The 17,233-nt window shown below is 46.8% G+C and overlaps 1 protein-coding gene across 3 annotated transcripts in view; it reads right to left on the bottom strand.

Moving 5' to 3' along the window:
• Window positions 1-17,233, bottom strand: part of smtnb (smoothelin b) — a 121,194-nt gene that overhangs the window by 98,728 nt on the left and 5,233 nt on the right. The window contains exon 1 of one of the 3 annotated variants that reach the window (XM_039772217.1): window positions 96-1,001. The exons of 1 other annotated variant lie outside the window; for it this stretch is intronic. In XM_039772217.1, the coding sequence (XP_039628151.1) occupies window positions 96-149 (54 nt within the window). In that variant the 5' untranslated portion in view covers window positions 150-1,001. Of the gene's footprint in view, window positions 1-95; window positions 1,002-17,233 lie in introns of those variants that run through there. One more of the 3 variants, XM_039772218.1, reaches the window with a different exon arrangement.

Below are 17,233 nucleotides of genomic sequence, written 5' to 3' on the forward strand. Positions count from 1 at the left end.
CTGTCATCGTTCACCTATTTTAATAATGGTACCTACACTTTTAAAACAAACACATGTCAAGGTATTTAAAATAACAGAACTTTTGATGGACTTACCAAAATGCGAAGTGAGGGCTCGTCCAGAGCGGAGTACCTGTCCAGCGCCGACATCGTAAGCAGTACCTTCTCGCCTCGCGCGCACAGAGAAAAGCGGGACTATCGAGGTCTCTCAGTGGACAAACTTGACAATGTGGAGCTATCGAGCACGGCTAGAGCTCTAGTAATTCAGCCCGCATCCACAATCCCAGCAATGGAGGTGAGGTGAAGAGAGGTGCGGGCAGCTTCACGCGCCGCTTCACCGGGACGGAGGGAAAAAGAAACGCGGAGCGTGGCAATACACGAGCCTCCTTCGAAGCGAAGTTCCAAATACGATAGGCTTCACAGCAGAGAATAGCAGCCGTCGAAGCGGTGCCGACTGCACATCCCCCGGGTCTGAGGGAAAGCAAACACCGGATAGTTCAGTCCGGTTTCAATTGACGGTAAAATCGCGTTAATTAATGAAGTCAAGCCAAAGTTTGTCGTGACCGAGATTTCCTTGTACCGTAGTTTGATGCTGTTGTGAAATGATATTTATACAAAAATCCCACTTTTTTAAAACAGAGGCAGGCTTTGTTGCGGTTACTGCCCACCGTATCACGTTCTCCACATTTTTTTAGAAAGTCAAAGAACAGATTGCTGAGCCTCTCGTCCCACTCGGCGCCTGCACGCTTCGTTTTGGCTTGTGTTTTTTTTTTTCCTTCGGCCGCTTTCCCCAGTCACCGGGACCTTGACTGACCTTCTACGCACGACTCGCACACTAGTTTCAGTAAAGTATTTTTATATTCTCCTTCTTCCCACAACTCTTTTTCTTTTTTTATTTAAAGCGTCTCTGGTATTTGCGAGCAACAAATCTCCAAAAACAAAAACTGCGTCGCCTTTAAGGACGGGAGCGCGAGCTTCAAATTTTCAAGGCTTTCCCCACCACGTGTCACACTTCGCCCGGCCCCTACACTTCGTTGGGGGCGGGGTCAAAACTCACAGCGATATTCATTGGCCAGTTGTAACTCGTAGCCCCGCCGCCAAAGCAACCGTCGACATCTGGGAGTTGAAGTCTGCATTGTTCGGGACAGGTGCAGGGATTTTTATTTTTTTTGCACTTTTCCTGCAAAATGTCTACGTTTTTTTTTAAAATGATGGAAATGCACACCGTATATTTGTTTTGTCAAAATTTCCAGAACGGAAAAGATTTGAAGCAAAGGGACGGCCCAACCGTCCATTTAGGACAACAGCTCAAAAACCTGGTTAAACAAGCACTCAACCCCACTATAGGGTTGGGGGATGAAATACCCGCTCAGAACACAGCATTTTGGAACATTCAGTCCACCAAGCTCGACCACCCTATTCACATACAGATGTGGGCAAAATTGTTGGTACCCCCTCCAAGAAAAAAACAGAACCTACACCTGCCTCTACAATAACTTGAAGCTGACAGACATAATTGACACCCATCAATGTTTATTCCATATTTAAGAAAATCAGACTTTGCTTTAGAATTCTGCTCCAACAGAATATTTCAAATAACAAGAAAAATGAAAATGGCTTGGACAAAAATGACGGGACCCCTAAACTAATATTTTGTTGCACAACCAACTGCAAGCAATTGATTCCCAGTGGTCTCCACAGGTTGCTTGGCCCACTCGTCCTGCGCAGTCTGCTCCAGCGGGGTCAGACTGAACATTTCAGGTGCTTCCGTAGATGCAGCATGAGATCAAAAGAGGGAGGTCGTGTTTTACTAACAATTTGGGGGGGCACTAAAATGTTTGGGACACAGCAATGACAGGTCTTTAAAGCCGTTGTCATATTTAGGAATTTGTGGCTTATCCTTTGCATGCAGTGACCGCCTGAAGTCTGCGATTTATAGACGTCACCAGGTTCTGAGGGTCTTCTCTGGTGATGCTCCAATGCAGCCATCTTCAGCTCCTGCTCGTTTCAGGGGGGCTTGTCTCCTTCAGTTTTCTCCTCAGCATATTGAAGGCCTGATCAGTTAGATTGAAATTGGGTGAATGACTTGGCCATCCTGTTTTTGTGGATTGCACTTTGCAGTGTGGCCTCTGTGTTTGTGTTCATGAAGTCTTCCGTCTCTGACACATCCACATCGGCCCCCTGAAGATTGGACAGGCCTTTGGGGGCTTTTTCTTAACCATAGTCAGGATTCTTCTGTCACTGGCAGTGGAGGTCTTCCTTGGCTTACCAGCCCCTTTGTGATTCCTGTGCCCGTCGTTCTTCATGATATTCCAGACAGTTGATTTCGGTCATCCTAAGGCTCTCTTGATGTCTCCCATGATTTGATTCTCCTTTTTCAGTCTCATACTGGCCTCTTTGACTTTCACTGGCACAGCTCTTGTCCTCATGCTGATACATGCAGCGAGCCGAGGTGTCTTATGATGCCATGAATCTCACCTGAGGAATCACCAACACCCGGGATGACAATTGGTGCCCTGAATGGCACATCAAAGAAGTGTTCTGTGACCAAAATCCCCCCTTCAATGAAAGTGTGCCATGTGCACTGAATTGTTTGATTTGTAGTTTTCAATTTTGGAGCAGAGGTGGGAATCAAGGAAGGTGGAAGATCGGGGGGGCCCTGTACATTGCCACAATAAGGAGACAAAAAAGTCGAACAAAAAAAGGTTTCGGGCAGCCACCCATATGTTGTTCCCTGGCAGCAGAAGAGTATCTGTTATGCCACTGACGTGCACAGATTTAAGTTCGATACGGAAGTGATGGTATGGAGGTAAGATGGCAGCTTTATAGGCCAGAACAGGAAATGAGGTCATCCAGGGCGGAACTGGAAGGGTCTTCCTCCATAGGCTCGGACCCGAACGTGACGTCATCGAAAGCGTCCATGGGTTTGAGACCAGGAGTGAAGTCATCACAGGGGGACCAGAACCGGAAGTGACATCATTGGGCCTATAACCAGAATAGACATCATTACAGGGGGCCCGGAAAAACAAAAGTGACATCGTCACAGGGGGGCCCAGAAATGACATCATTGGGCCTATAACTGGAAGCGACATCATCACAGGGCCCCCCCCCAGGGAAAATGAAAGTGACATCATTGGGCCTGTAAACGAAAGTGACATCATCACGGGGGCCCCTCCCCTACCCCACCCCTCCGGAAACTGAAATGACATCATCACGGAGGGTGGCCGGACTGGAAGTGGCGTCATTGTTGTCAGGTGGGATTTCCCATGAATGGTCTTCAGGAAAGCGAGAGAAAGAGCTAGTGCACTCCGCCACCCCCTGGTCTGGTGTGGAGTTACTTTCATTGAAGCCCTTCAGGTGTCTCCCAAGTGCACAGGTGTGACAACGTTTAGAAAACACCCTAGGCTGGCACCTCCAAGATGTGCTTCTCTTTCAAGCTTGCCTTGTCCATTAGACGGCCACTCCATTTTTTTTCTTCCAGAAGAAACTGCAGGAATCACAGAACACACACACATCAGCAGCGGTCTTGTTCAAATATATCAGAAGAGTTTAAGGCTGCGAGTCAAGGAAAAAAAAAAGTGCCTGGAACCCGAAAGCGAGCTTCAGGATGGGAGTTGACACATTCCAAAGATTCCAATAGTCGGCCAACATCGATAAGCCACCATGGAGTTTGAATGCAATCAGTCAAGTCCTCGTGATTGGGTTAACGTTCAAAGACAGAGAAAGAAAAAAGCAAACACAAAAATGAAACCGGCTGCTCACGCTTCTCAATAAATGGCGGACACGGTGTAGCTCCTAGCATGCTCCACTGTGCGATTCGCAGCTCAGCAAAGCGTTTTTTTACAGCAAATATGCTGCATTCACAGAATGGAAAGTCACAAGGGCGGCCCGCTTGGATGGACATTTTCCTTTTTGTTCCAAGAGCCTCATGATGGTTTTTCGAGGCCAGTATCAGTCACATGCGCAGAACATTCGTACTGTTGCCAACGTGAGCGGAGCAACAAATCTGAGGGGGTACCGTAGCTGGCTGTAAGAATATTAGGAGTACTGCCCACCGATATATATAACCAAGCCACATCTGGTGGTCCACAAACCAAAGTGGGCACAAGTCCTTCCTCAGTTCACATGCCGGCAGCAGCACCAGATGGTAAATCCAAAGCAAACATCTTAACTGGGGACATAAAGCAAAGGAATCACAATAAGGTAAAGCTCGACAACCATCCCATAATACAACCCAACCCAGACATTTGTGAGGTCCTCAGATCCTTCTTGCCCTCTCACGGCTGCTGCTGATGAACATCATCTGGTGGTATCAAATCTCAATCCGGACTCTTCTTCATGGAAAGCGCCCAGCTGGTGGAACAAGCCGGAATTTGTAGCCTCCTCAATGTGTTGAAGATGCATTTGGAGAGGAGAACCTCCCACGTGTCTCCATATATGCAGGAGTTGACCCCCTGGTGAGTCTGTAGGTGAGCGTCAAGGATTTGAACTTCATACATGGAGTGTAGTGACACATGCCAGCCGTAGCTTGGTGATTCTTGCCATCGGAGAGGTGCTGTAGTCCAGACCTGGCAAGACCAAAGCGTGGAGCAGGAGTTGTGCCACATACTCCGCCAGATGTGGTCTGATCTTGTGCACATTGCATAGAGTGAATCTGCAAGACTGAAACAACATGCCCCCCAAAGGACAGTTGGCCATCCATCATCGTCCTAAGGTTGTGTACCCACTTGATGGGTCTAAGTGATACCAAGCTGAAGACAGGGATGGAAAGCTAAATAGATGGGCGGGCTTGGATAACAAGGAGGTCCATCTGTACCAAGCTGAGCCAGTGACGGTGCTAATTCATCCCGGCTGTAATATCAGTGAGACATGATGAGATTCTACCAATGCTATGTGGTCCTCTGGAGGGAAGGAGAGGCACAGCACTAACAGGAGAGACCATGGGACACGAGGAGGACGGAGCTCAGTGAGGAGGTGGATCTCCACATGAGGACAGTGGCAGCCATCTGCCGAGCACCTCCTCCTGCCTTGAACTTCATTTCTTCTCATTTGACTCAGATATGGCTGCCGAGGTCTCTAACCCAGCAGCTATCGTTGACATTTCAGGAAGCTGAAGTCCACCCTTTGGGCTGCTGCCCATCTCCTAGGACAGTCCATCAACAGTCCAAAAAAAATCCAAACGTACCAAACTAAATAACTGAATGACCTAAACTCCTGCCATGAGCGTGTCTGCCCTGATGAGGAAGTCATGTTACCGTAAACCGCAAACTTCCTGCTTCAGTCATCACCAGCCTGAGGGAATCATTTGACTGGCAGTGATATGGGGACACCTGCGCTAAGTGGTCCACTGGGCAGCAGTCAAGGGGGAATCCTGATGCCTCACTCTCCGGCCGTTGCCATCTCTGTCACCCAGTGGTGGATGGCACTTCGCCTCTCGGCTTGTCACTCACTTGCTTCCCTGTTTACGGTAAGAACAAGAACCCCCCACCCCCAGAGGCAGTCAGAAGAGACGGATTTCTTCTGCCGAGTGTGTAATTCCATTCATGATAACCTTTAACCTCTGGGTGCGTGGTTTAAGACGAGGGATTTCCCGATTGTCTACGGGTCATTGCCTTTTGTGTTGCAGGGTACCAGTGCTGGGATCTGGGAGGGCATGGCCACGAAACTGAAAATGGGCCTGCTCAAGAGTACCGTGGGAAAATGAGGAATGCATGGAAGTAAAGGGGACATGAGGGAAGCCGAACAGGGCCTCAGCATGGCACTTCCACAAAGGAGTGACCTTAGCTCATTTAGATTAGCACTTTGTGTTGAAGGGTGGAATGCTGGAACAGCCTAATGGACTTTTTAAATATTTAAATCATTTTGGGCATGTTAGATAGATATATAGTGCCTTTCATGTCTTTTTGATAGATAGATAGATAGATAGATAGATAGATAGATAGATAGATAGATAGATAGAGTAGTTGGCAGGATTAGATAGATAGATAGATAGATAGATAGATAGATAGATAGATATGAAAGGCACTATATGATAGATAGATAGATAGATAACACAGTTGGCAGGATTAGATAGATAGATAGCGTAGTTGGCAGGATTAGATAGATATATATGAAATACACTATATAATAGATAGGTAGATAGATAGATATGAAAGGCACTATATAATAGGTAGATAGATAAATAGCATAGTGGGCAGGATTAGATAGATAGATAGATAGACAGGTAGATAGATATGAAAGGCACTATATAACAGATAGATAGCTAGTGTCACGCATGACTCCTCCGAGGGCTGGGGAAAGGTATGTAATAACCCACCGAGATGAGGGGGGGGTACCGCTGACTTTGTCCTGTTTCTCTTCTTCCCTCACAGCTCCGAGAGACCGCCCAGTAAGGGCACGTAGCCCGGCCCCTTCCAGGTGTTTCACCATAAAAGACACGCAGCCTAAAGAGAGGCGTCATTTGCTGGAAGACCTGAGTAAGCCGCAAACTTCTGACTGACTCCAGTCTGTCCTTCCACCGCCCAACCACAGTAGATAGATATGAAAGGTGCTATATGATAGTGAAATGAATAGGAAAGGCGCTATATGATCGATATTGTACTGGGACTTTTTTCTCACTGGATTTTCTTGTTGCTGCAAGCAATTCCTTTTGCATTTTGGGCTCTGCAGAGCTTTCTTTTCTTTGAGCACATATTTGCAGAATAAATCTTTTATTTCATAAACATTCAGCGTGGCCCTCTGTGTTATTAACCAGGTTTTTTTTTAAAATGGTATTTCCCCCTCTATTGGGCATTTTTGGAACTGCTCAGGACTGCAAATGCTTAACACTCACTCCTTATTTTTGTATTAGAGAGCATTTTTTAAAAATATATCTTTTTATTTTATTAAGATTTTTTGGTTACCCTCTTGTTTACTAGCTGGGGTTTCCCCCTCTAGTGGGGAGCTCTTCACTCGTGGCGGTCACTGTTGTCCCCTAGTCCTGTCACATTGGTTCCCAAACGGTCCCTCAGACTGATGTTTGCTTGATTATGTTGAGGTTTTTTGTTAGTTGCTTTGGATAAAAGGTAGATGTAATGTAGCTATTTCTCTTAAAAGTGTTTTTTAAAAGGTGGTTTCACTTTCTTTTATGAGTCACTATGTCACTGAAGTAAAAAGTGTTGAATGGTTGGACGTGTGCACCTTGAAAATGCTACCACATTGAGCAGTTTGTATCAAAGCAGGAGGTCCGGCAAGAAACAAGAGAGGAAACAATGCTAAGTCCGTATGAAAAAGACAAAAACGAAGTGAAAATCTCCGGCAAATCAATCAGTCAAAGAATGTAACAACATGAGGTAAGGAATGCTGTGGGCTCAAGTTAAAGCCTCGGCTCCGTCAGTCACATTTCCTTTTAAAGAGGCGTCAGGGACAGTAATGAGGTGCAGCCTGATGCCACTAAGCGGCCCGCTGTTGAAAATGGCCAAACAAACCTAAAAATAAACGCGCAGCAGTAATAAGTGTGGAGAAAAGAGTGCAGCAGAACTGAAGAGTGGCGACTTTCAGTCCTCGGGAGTGAACTCCTGGGTGGTCTTCGGGTCGTCACTCGCCAGGGGCCGGGACTGAAATTGTGACTTTGGGGTCAATATTAGCGCTCAGTGACCAGAGGCAGATAATGGACAACTTCAGAAGCCCCCTGTCATACTCCATCATGCTGAACTACACACTGCATCCCTCCTGACAGCCTTGAAGCAATCGGTATCAAAGCAGTAAGGGTGGGGGTCCCCCATGTAGTCTCAATTGTCTCAAAGCAATAAGGGTGGGGGTCCCCTGTGAAGTCTCGATTGTCTCAATGCAATAAGGCTGGGGGTCCCCTGTGAAATCTCAATTGCCACCACTCAGAATTCTGGATTGGGTGATTGGTCCTAGTGAGGAGGAAGAGGAGGAGAGGGCCCAGCACCCATTCCTGGGGCACACCAGGCAAGCACCTGACATTATGTCCTCGCCAGAATCTGCCCAAGAGGTAGGACTTAAACTAGAGGGAGGCGAGGAGGACCTGCTGGTTGACTGTGATGAGGGCAGAAGAGAGATCAAGCAGTAGGACAGATTACAGGTGTATCATCTCACCAACAACGAGTAGGGTCATCTCGGTGGGAAGGCCCCTCTTGGAGCCTTGGCTTACCAGGAAGGGTCCTGCTTAATATGAGGCACCACTGACATCTAATCTGCTGATGTTCTAATTGTACAAATGTGAAGCAACTGTAATAAGCCGCGCCTGTAAAGCGCCATGGCTCCTGCCTGGCATCTGTGGGACTGACTTGGCAGAAGATAAGGACTTCGGGATTGTGGTGAGCGCTCAATGGCAGGAGAAGCAGAGAACAGAAACAGGAATCATCCATCCATCCATTATCCAACCCGCTATATCCTAACTACAGGGTCATGGGGGTCTGCTGGAGCCAATCCCAGCCAACACAGGGCGCAAGGCAGGAAACAAACTCCAGGCACCAAGCACACACTAGGAGGAAACCGGAGCACCTGGAGGAAACCCACGCAGACACGGGGACAACATGCAAACTCCACGCAGGGTGGACCTGAGAAGTGAACCCGGGTCTCCTAACTGCGATGCAGCAGCGCTACCCACTGCACCACCGTGCCACACAAAACAGAAATCAACCCCCCCTCCCCTAAGCACAATCTAACTGACCGATTTTTTGCCCCCCCAACGTCGATTACACATTAGTATGTTACTTCTGCTTTGAAGGAATCCCTGCCATACTGAGTCCAGAGGTAATTGGCTTGACACGACCAATAGGAATGTGCTTTACCCCAAAGAAAAACAATCACGTGAAGCCCCCCCACGGCAATCACAATCGCAATCATGTAAAGCGGGAAAAAGAAACTAAGCCCAGAAAATAGGACAGCAGAAGCAGTTATGAAATGATCATATTTTAGTATTTGCGTTGACATCTTTCTCAAGCGTACTTCCTGCCTCGCACCCACCACTGCCAGGATCAGCTTCAGCCTCCCACACTTACTTATGCTTATTTCGGCCTGCGCTCCCAAACATCTCAATCACTCCATATAGTGCAGTTAATGGCCAGATTCGTTAAATCCATGGAATAAGAGAGGGAAACATACGGCACCTCAAGATCTCACTTAGAAGGCTGAATGAACCTCCTGTGAAAACCTCCATTGAACAGCCAAGTAACGGCCCCCCGGGAGGTGAACTCAACACCCTCAGTCCATCCGTGATCTTCACACAGTATGCTGGATGTACCCTTGGAAATGGAAACACAGTGCTGCGTACCACCTCCGCCAGCCGGCCTGTTTTTCTTGTTCTGCACTCCAAGCGCCATCGACCACTAATTGCTGGTTAGCTTTCTCAAGCTGACGGAATGAAAACAATCCTGCTAGACAAATGAGAGCGGCTGACGGCAGGCAGATGTGCCGAAACAACTGTGGCTGCTGAGATAAGGTAAAACTCCCGGCGAGCCCGGCCCGGACACCAGGATTAAAATAGCGCAGTCCTGGACCCGCCGAAAACCAATCCACCCACCACGGAGTTAGAAAACGGTTCACACTCGGGGCACAGGCCAGGGGCACACGTGAGGGCAAGAGTGTGCGTTCATCGGGCTCTGTAAAGGTAAACTGCTAATACAGAAATGGAACATCTCCTTATGTTCACGGTACTTTTACTAATGATGTGCTTCAGTCCTGAGGCATGCGTTATGTTCATTGTGCTTTGTGGGTGGCTCCTCAAGGGGCAGGGCCACCTGCCCACCGCACAAGGGACTCTCTATCTATTATATAGCGCCTTTCACTTCTATCTATCTATCATATAGTGCCTTTCATTTCTGTGTATTTATCTGTTTATTATATAGTGCCTTTCACTTCTGTGTATCCATCTATCTATCTTTCTTATATTGCCTTTCACTTCTATCTATATATCTATCTATCATATAGTGCCTTTCACTTCTATCTATCTATCTATCATATAGTGCCTTTCACTTTTATCTATCTATCATATAGTGCCTTTCGTATCTGTACATCTATCATCTATTATTTAGTGCCTTTCATGCCAATCTATCTATCTATAGTATCCTGCCTATTATAGTAAAATTCAAATCTATCTCTAATAATAATTATACCTTTATTTCTCTATCATTATATAGAGCCTTTCACTTATACATCTATCTATCTATCTATCATTAATAGTGCTTTTCACATCTATCTATCTATCATATAGTGCCTTTCGTATCTGTACAGCTATCATCTATTATTTAGTGCCTCTCATGCCAATCTATCTATCTATCTATCTATCTATCTATTGTGGCAGTAGGGGGCGCTAGTGCTCCCTTGAACCCTCAGGGATGACTCCAAACACCAGGTAAAGGTCCAAGACTCTTTATTTTCACTCAAAGTGCACCAAGCACCTTCCACACTACTCGTACGTTATTAAATCACTATTAATAAACACAATAACAAAACACTCCTCCTCGCCCAGACACTTGCTCCTCTACCTCCCAGCTCAGCTCAGTGTCTGGACTGAGGCACTGTCCTTTTATAGCCCCTAACCCGGAGGTGTTCCTGTCCCAGCAGTCCACAGTTCCTTATTCCTTCCGGGTCAGGGCAATCAGTCTTTTATTTCACCCCGAGAGCACGCCATTCCTTCCCGTCACGTGACCGTGACGTACTCCCGGGTCATAAGGCACAACAGAGCCCATAAGTCCCCCCACAGTGACTCCTGGTGGTCCCCAAGGTATCCAGCAGGGCTGTGTATAAACACTACAGAGTCCATAAGGCCGTGCTGGACCTCGGAGCACGATCCTGCTGTCGGGAGAGCTCCTCCTGGCGGCTTGGGGGTGCGGACTGGCCTGGGAAGCCAGCAGTCCTCCACACTATCTATCTATCTATCTATCTATCTATCTATCTATCTATCTAGCTATCTATCTATCTATCTATCGATAGTATCCTGCCTACTATACTAAAATTCAAATCTATCTCTAATAATAATAATACCTTTTATTTCTCTATCATATTGTGCCTTTTATGCCTCTTCATCTAACTGCCCATCTGTCCCTCACATGCCAGGGGGCTCAGCCATGCACTTTTTCCAGACTCACTGGGCCAGTGATAAGCGCTGGCCTCCTATTCTGTGGCCACGTTGCTCCTCCATGTTCAGTCTCTGGCTCAGCCATCAGATGGCGCCTCTCAGCCTGTGGCTCTCCTTTGCCTTCAGCCTCACCAAGTGCTGATTCCACACAAGTGCCCCCCCTGTGCACCTGCTGCCTCCACGCTAGGTGACTCGTGTCATGAACATTTCCTGAAGATAAGCTGCTGTGGCTCATTGAGTGCCTTGAGCCTCACATATCAAAAGGAGCTCCTTCCTTCATTGATCTTTGCAGTACGCTGGTGGCATTTTCAAGACGCACTTCCTATCAGCGCTATTAACAAAACAACATTCTGGAAGTGCCACTGAGCCATCATCATCATCATTCAGAGGAGTGCAATTCAACAGAGACACAAAACGCAATTGTGTTAACAATGGTGTCTGTCTGTTGGCTCTCCAGTCGAATCAAAGTGCAGTCTCCGATGGTCTCTCACGAGAGGTCAGACCAGGTGAAGCCTTTGTCCCATCTGATTGCCCAATTGGCATAATAAACATTTTGTTTGGGTGCTGACTGGAGTGCTCTGCTTTTTGAGTGTCCATTAATGGCTGTAAAGGCCTCTAGCTCTGACTCTTATCACCTAAAATACTGGGGACGGACGGCAGGGCTCATCATTTTGTTCCCGATACTGAAAATAAAATTCAAGCCGTGCCTACCACGCCAGCGGGGCGTGTTTCACACAGCAGGATGAAAATAAGTAAACATCATTTGAAGTCTGCCGTAATTACCATCAATGTTTACTCGGTTATCTGTTTTCTTGATCATTTGGCAAGAGCCTAAATGAAAGGAAGCAATGAGGCAGCGACCGAGTGACACTCAAGCACTGGGATCCCAGGACAGGGTGCCAGTCCAACGATGGGTGAGCACAAAAACACAAGTGCCAGTTTATCACAGCCAATCCCCATAACTGCATGTCTTTTGGACGGTGGGCAAACTCCACTTAGGGGGAACCCAAGATGTGAACCCTTACAGATGTGGATCCCTTACTGCGAGGTGGCAGTGCCACCCCAATCATTTATATAATGTATAAGAGCAGCACAGAGACAAGTTAAGTGCCTTCCTCTAAGGATCCACTTCAGCGAAGCTGGTGATCCAGAAGCACTAACTACGGTGTCGTCATACCTACCAAGGTTACTTCTGCTCTGTAGTTTAGCATGGCCCCCTCTTTGCTAAGACTTTCATGTATCCGTCCCACTACGGTCTGAACGAGGCCTCCAGATTAAGTGACGATAGCTCCGGCTCATTTAGTGGGCTTTGAGTTATTTGCACGTAATATAATGACCCACCCGCCCATTTCCTAACTGCTTATTCAGTGTAAGGTTACAAAGGGCCAGAGCTTATCATGGAAAAGCAGCCCTGGACAGGATGGCAGCCATTGTAGGGCCAATTTATAGATGGCCATTAACTTAAGGGCTATGTCACTTCTCTTGTGATTTACATAACCTTAGCGAGTGGGAGCCATCTGGTAATGCAGCCCCCATGAAGGGCCATCATCTAATGTGACATCCCAAACACCCCACTCGCCCCTCATGACAGGTTGGAGTTTGTCTTAAGTTATAGAAGTAGCTCTGTGTGTAGGACACCTGGCATCCCAATAAGCACTCAAAAAGAAAAATACAAAGAACGCAAAGACACAGAACCTCACATACACAAGAGAAGCGTGTCGGTCTGATGTCTCCTGCTTTACATAAAAACACCTAAGACTCTGACTGAACTCGCCGTACCCGTTTACACATCACACAGCATCAGCTCTGTCAAGCAGCACGCCATTGGTTGTCAAGAAAAGGGGGAACCCACTGGAGGCCAGTTAGCAGGGGATGCCAGTCCATCATAGGGATAGAATTAAACAGAGAAACCGAGCGGGCATGGGGAGAACTCCACCCAGACAAGTCCAAAGGTGGCAAGATCTGAACCCAGGAGTCTACAAGATCAAGAGACATGCAGGTGGAGGAGCCAGTGCTGTCCTGGATAAAGGAATATCAGTCTGGCGGGGCCGCAGTGGGTGTCAGGCTCAAGGACTGGGTGAGGAACACTCTGGAGCACCACAAGGAACGGGCCCATCACCTTTACTCTTCACCCTGTCCACTCTGGACTGTAAATATAACAGCAAAACATGTCACCTGTGTCAATGAGAGAGATACCTCTTATATAGCGCCTTTCACACCTATCTATCTATTATATATTCAGTCAGTCAGTCATTTTCCAACCCACTATATCCTAACAGAGGGTCACGGGGGTCTGCTGGAGTCAATCCCAGCCAGCACAGGGCACAAGGCAGGAACAAACCCCGGGTAGTGCGCCAGCTTGCATGGTCTGTATTCTGTGGCCATAAAGGCACACATATTCATATTTCTCTGTTACATAGATAGATAGACAGACAGTGCCCTTCATCTATCTATCCATCATATACTGCCCTAATATATATATCTGTCATTTAAAGTGCTTACCCATCTGTCCACCTTTCTTGTTTACAGTGCCTGCCTGCCTATCTATTATGTATTGCCTTTCCTATCTATGTTATCCTGCCTACTATACTAAAATTAATATATCTCTGTTACATAGAGACAGACAGTGCCCTTCATCTATCTATTTATCTATCTATCTATTATAAGCTGCCTTTCATATCTATCTATCTATCTATCTAACCACTGAGGCACTGTGCTAATCACTTTATAAAATAAAAATGACTTAAGAAAGGAAAAGAAACAAATCAAATTGAACTGTTTTGTTTACTGGGTGATTTCCCAGTGACGCACTTCAAAGATGGCAGGTGACGACAGCAGTAGCAACACGTGTCACATTTATGCTAACGACTGCCTACTGGTAGGTGGATGAAATTACACATGAGAGTCCCCATCTGCCTCTGAACAAGCTGCTTCACCTGGCCCGGCTGGCATTTTGGGAAGGTGGGCTGTCAAGCTCCTTGTGGCGCCATTCGGTGTGCTCTGTCTGCCGAGTTGTTGCTCCGTCCACACTGCAGCCTCGGCTAACTGCCATCACTCCAAGTATGGGCACAGTGGTCGTGTTCTGTAATTGTGGGGGAGACCTGTCTTCACTACAAAATGACAACATACAAGATGAAGTTTGTTTTAGTATACTGCCTCAAACACTGCCCCAGACCCCCCACTAGATATTTTCATCAGTCTCTCACTCCTCTTTTTAAATCTTTTTCCATCATAAAGCACTGTTTATTTTAGCCCTGAAAGGTTTGGCCGCTCAGTCCACAAAGCATGGGAAGTGAATCACAGCCGTGCTTTTTTTTTTTATTTCGGTGGCATGGTGGTAGAGCTGCTGTCTCAGAGTAAGGGAGACCAGGATCCGTGTGGAGTCTGCATGTTCTCCCTGTGTCTCTGTTGGTTTCCTGCCACAGTCCAAAGACACACAGGTTAGGTGAGTTGGTGATATTAAATTGTCCCCTGTGAGTGTGTTTACCCTGCATTGGACTGGCACCCCCTCCGGGTGTCTGTGCCCTTATGCAGTGTCTGGATTCATCAGGTCAGTCAACAACATGGCTTTCAGATTCCTTTGAAAAGGAGAGCAGGAATGGAGAGGCCTGGATGTAATGCCGGAAGCAGGCTTTTACTTTTACAATTCGCCTACTAGGAAAAAGTGTGGGAGCAGCAGGCCTATGCCTCCCTCACACGTCTGTTCCAGGATCCTTCTAAGGCAGTTTGTTCCAAGTCATTAGCTGTCTGTTCTGTTGAGATGGCAACCTAAATGTTCATTTTAAAGAAAAAAAAAAAAAAGACACAATAAACTGAAAAGTGCACCATATAAGGCTGCTTGTTTAAAAGTACGGCGGTGCATTTCCTGCCAAGAGATACACTTCATACGTAGGCTGTGGGAAGGAACGGGGCAGAAGGAGGACTGCGCGTTCTGAGCTGTAAATCAGTCGGACGATGTGCGCTTTGATGACTTCAAGGCTGAAGCAAGCAAACCCCCATGGTAAGCGATAACGTTAAAAGACCAGGCTTTCTGAAAACAATAAACAAGGCTGGCCAACTTTGAAATGTGGGGACGCAAAGGTTGAGAAAGCGGATGACGGGAGGGGATGTGTGCGCGCATGTCCAAGTGCGCCGCGCATGCGTGTGTGTACGCGCGTGTCCATGTCCGTGTGTATGTGCGCGCACACGCGCGCAGAAAGCGGCTCTGTGGTCAACCACGTCAGCACTCTGGAAGCAGACCACATGAACAAAGTTAGATTTGCTCTACTGCCTTTTTTCTTAAACTTTATCTCCTTATCTCGGCTGCCTCGGAAAGGATTCCGTTTGTCTGTGGATGTAATTATCTGTCGGATACACGTGCTGTGGGTGACATCATCTTCGGCACACTCATCCAATGCAGCAGCCTGCTCGGCACGGTGGTGTGAAGTGACTAAGACGCCGAACTGTTAAACGAGTTCCAGTGACTCACCGCGCAGCCTTCGTGAGCTCTGCGTGGCGGCGGAGATCCAACGAGTGAAATGTGCAAATGATTACTCAGTGTGTTAAGGGCGATTCCTGTCACAGGACGGGAGGCCATAATGGATGAACTCTATATATCGAGGTGTAACCCGGCCGGGATGCTGTTTGATTATTAAACCCCAGTCTAGTGTGGAAGGGTAATGAATGGAGTGGGGGAAGTTGTCTGTAATAGATGTATGGACCCAATATGGTCACCCGCAAGGATCCATGGGATTCGTAGTATGTCGTGGTGCTTTTACTGTACAGAAACGTGTGTTGTGGTGGTCAGTGCCTCGGGTTTGGGGTGCTGCAGCGCACTCTAGCGGCTCACAAGTACTACTAGAAGTCATAGAACTGTCACATCTACTAAGTACGGTGAAACTCCGCTTGCAATCCGTCACCCTGATAAAGAAGGACGTATGAAAGTACGGCACAGAACGCCATTTTATTGCATAGAAAACACAAATCCGCTTACCTAACAGATCTCGTCCCACTGTTTCCTGCAAATTAATACAAAGAATAAAAATCTATTTACAAAGTTCTGAAAATCATTTTCAAAATGGGCGTAGGCATAGCTGATATTTCCAGGCCATTAGATATGAGAACGATTAACAATTGGTGTGTAATACCCATATCAGCCACTGAGCTGTCGGCAGCCATTATTCCTGTCCTTATCTTAACTTCAAGGAGAGGCCACTCCACCAGCACGGCCCTGTCCCCTCTTGGTGACACACTATGGCTATCACCTGTCCTCCTCTGCCCTTGACACCGTCCACCACCGTCAGATCCTCCTTGTCACCCTCTTTGACCTTAGCATCACTGGGCCCACCTCTTGGGCAGATCCTGGCGAGGAGACAGCGTCAAGTTTGCACCAGGAGAGCACAGGGTGTGCCCCAAGGATTGGGGCCGGGCCTTCTCTCTATACACCTCTTCACAAGGACCCCATCAACCAGTCCTATGGTTTCTCTCAGCTGTCCGTCCATTGTCTCCATCCAACCTAAGCAGAGCGCGAGAGGATCTGCAGAGAAGAATGGCAGAAGTTCCACAAATCCAGGAGTGCAAACCTTGAGGTGTCAAAACCCAAGAAGTCTCCAGGGGGCTTCAATGAGAAAAGGTCTGAATACTTGTGTCAATGGCATATTTCAGTTTCATATCTTTAACAAAAAAAAATCTAAAATCTTGTTACTTCTTTGTCATGTGTTGTTTGATGAGGGAAAAAATCATTTAAGGCTGAAACAAAATAAAATGTGAAAAGTGAAAGGGGCTGAAGACTTTCAGAATGTTATACATATAAGAAAACAAAAAAATTAAATAGCAGTTTCAGCACCTTGGGCATTGTAAAGGTGCTATATTAATAAAATGCAATTATTATTATTATACAATTCTTTTGGGAACAGGTAGAGCTACATCTTACAGGTGCACATCTTCCACCTGAAACTGAGATACACCTTCTGATTAAATGCTGAGCAGAATTTGCAGCTGCCTATAAGTATTCATAAAGAGTTCAGCTAGTTATGAACAGATGTATAAGAAAACCTTTTAAAAGTTAAGTCCCATATTAGATCATTGAGAACAACCTTGTTAAAGTGTATATGACCGCTTCTCCTATGATTACAAGACACACAAAATATTTGCATGTGATACAATCACC

Source organism: Polypterus senegalus, chromosome 12 (assembly GCF_016835505.1).
Source record: "Polypterus senegalus isolate Bchr_013 chromosome 12, ASM1683550v1, whole genome shotgun sequence".
In the NCBI taxonomy this organism is placed as follows: Eukaryota; Metazoa; Chordata; class Cladistia; order Polypteriformes; family Polypteridae; genus Polypterus; species Polypterus senegalus.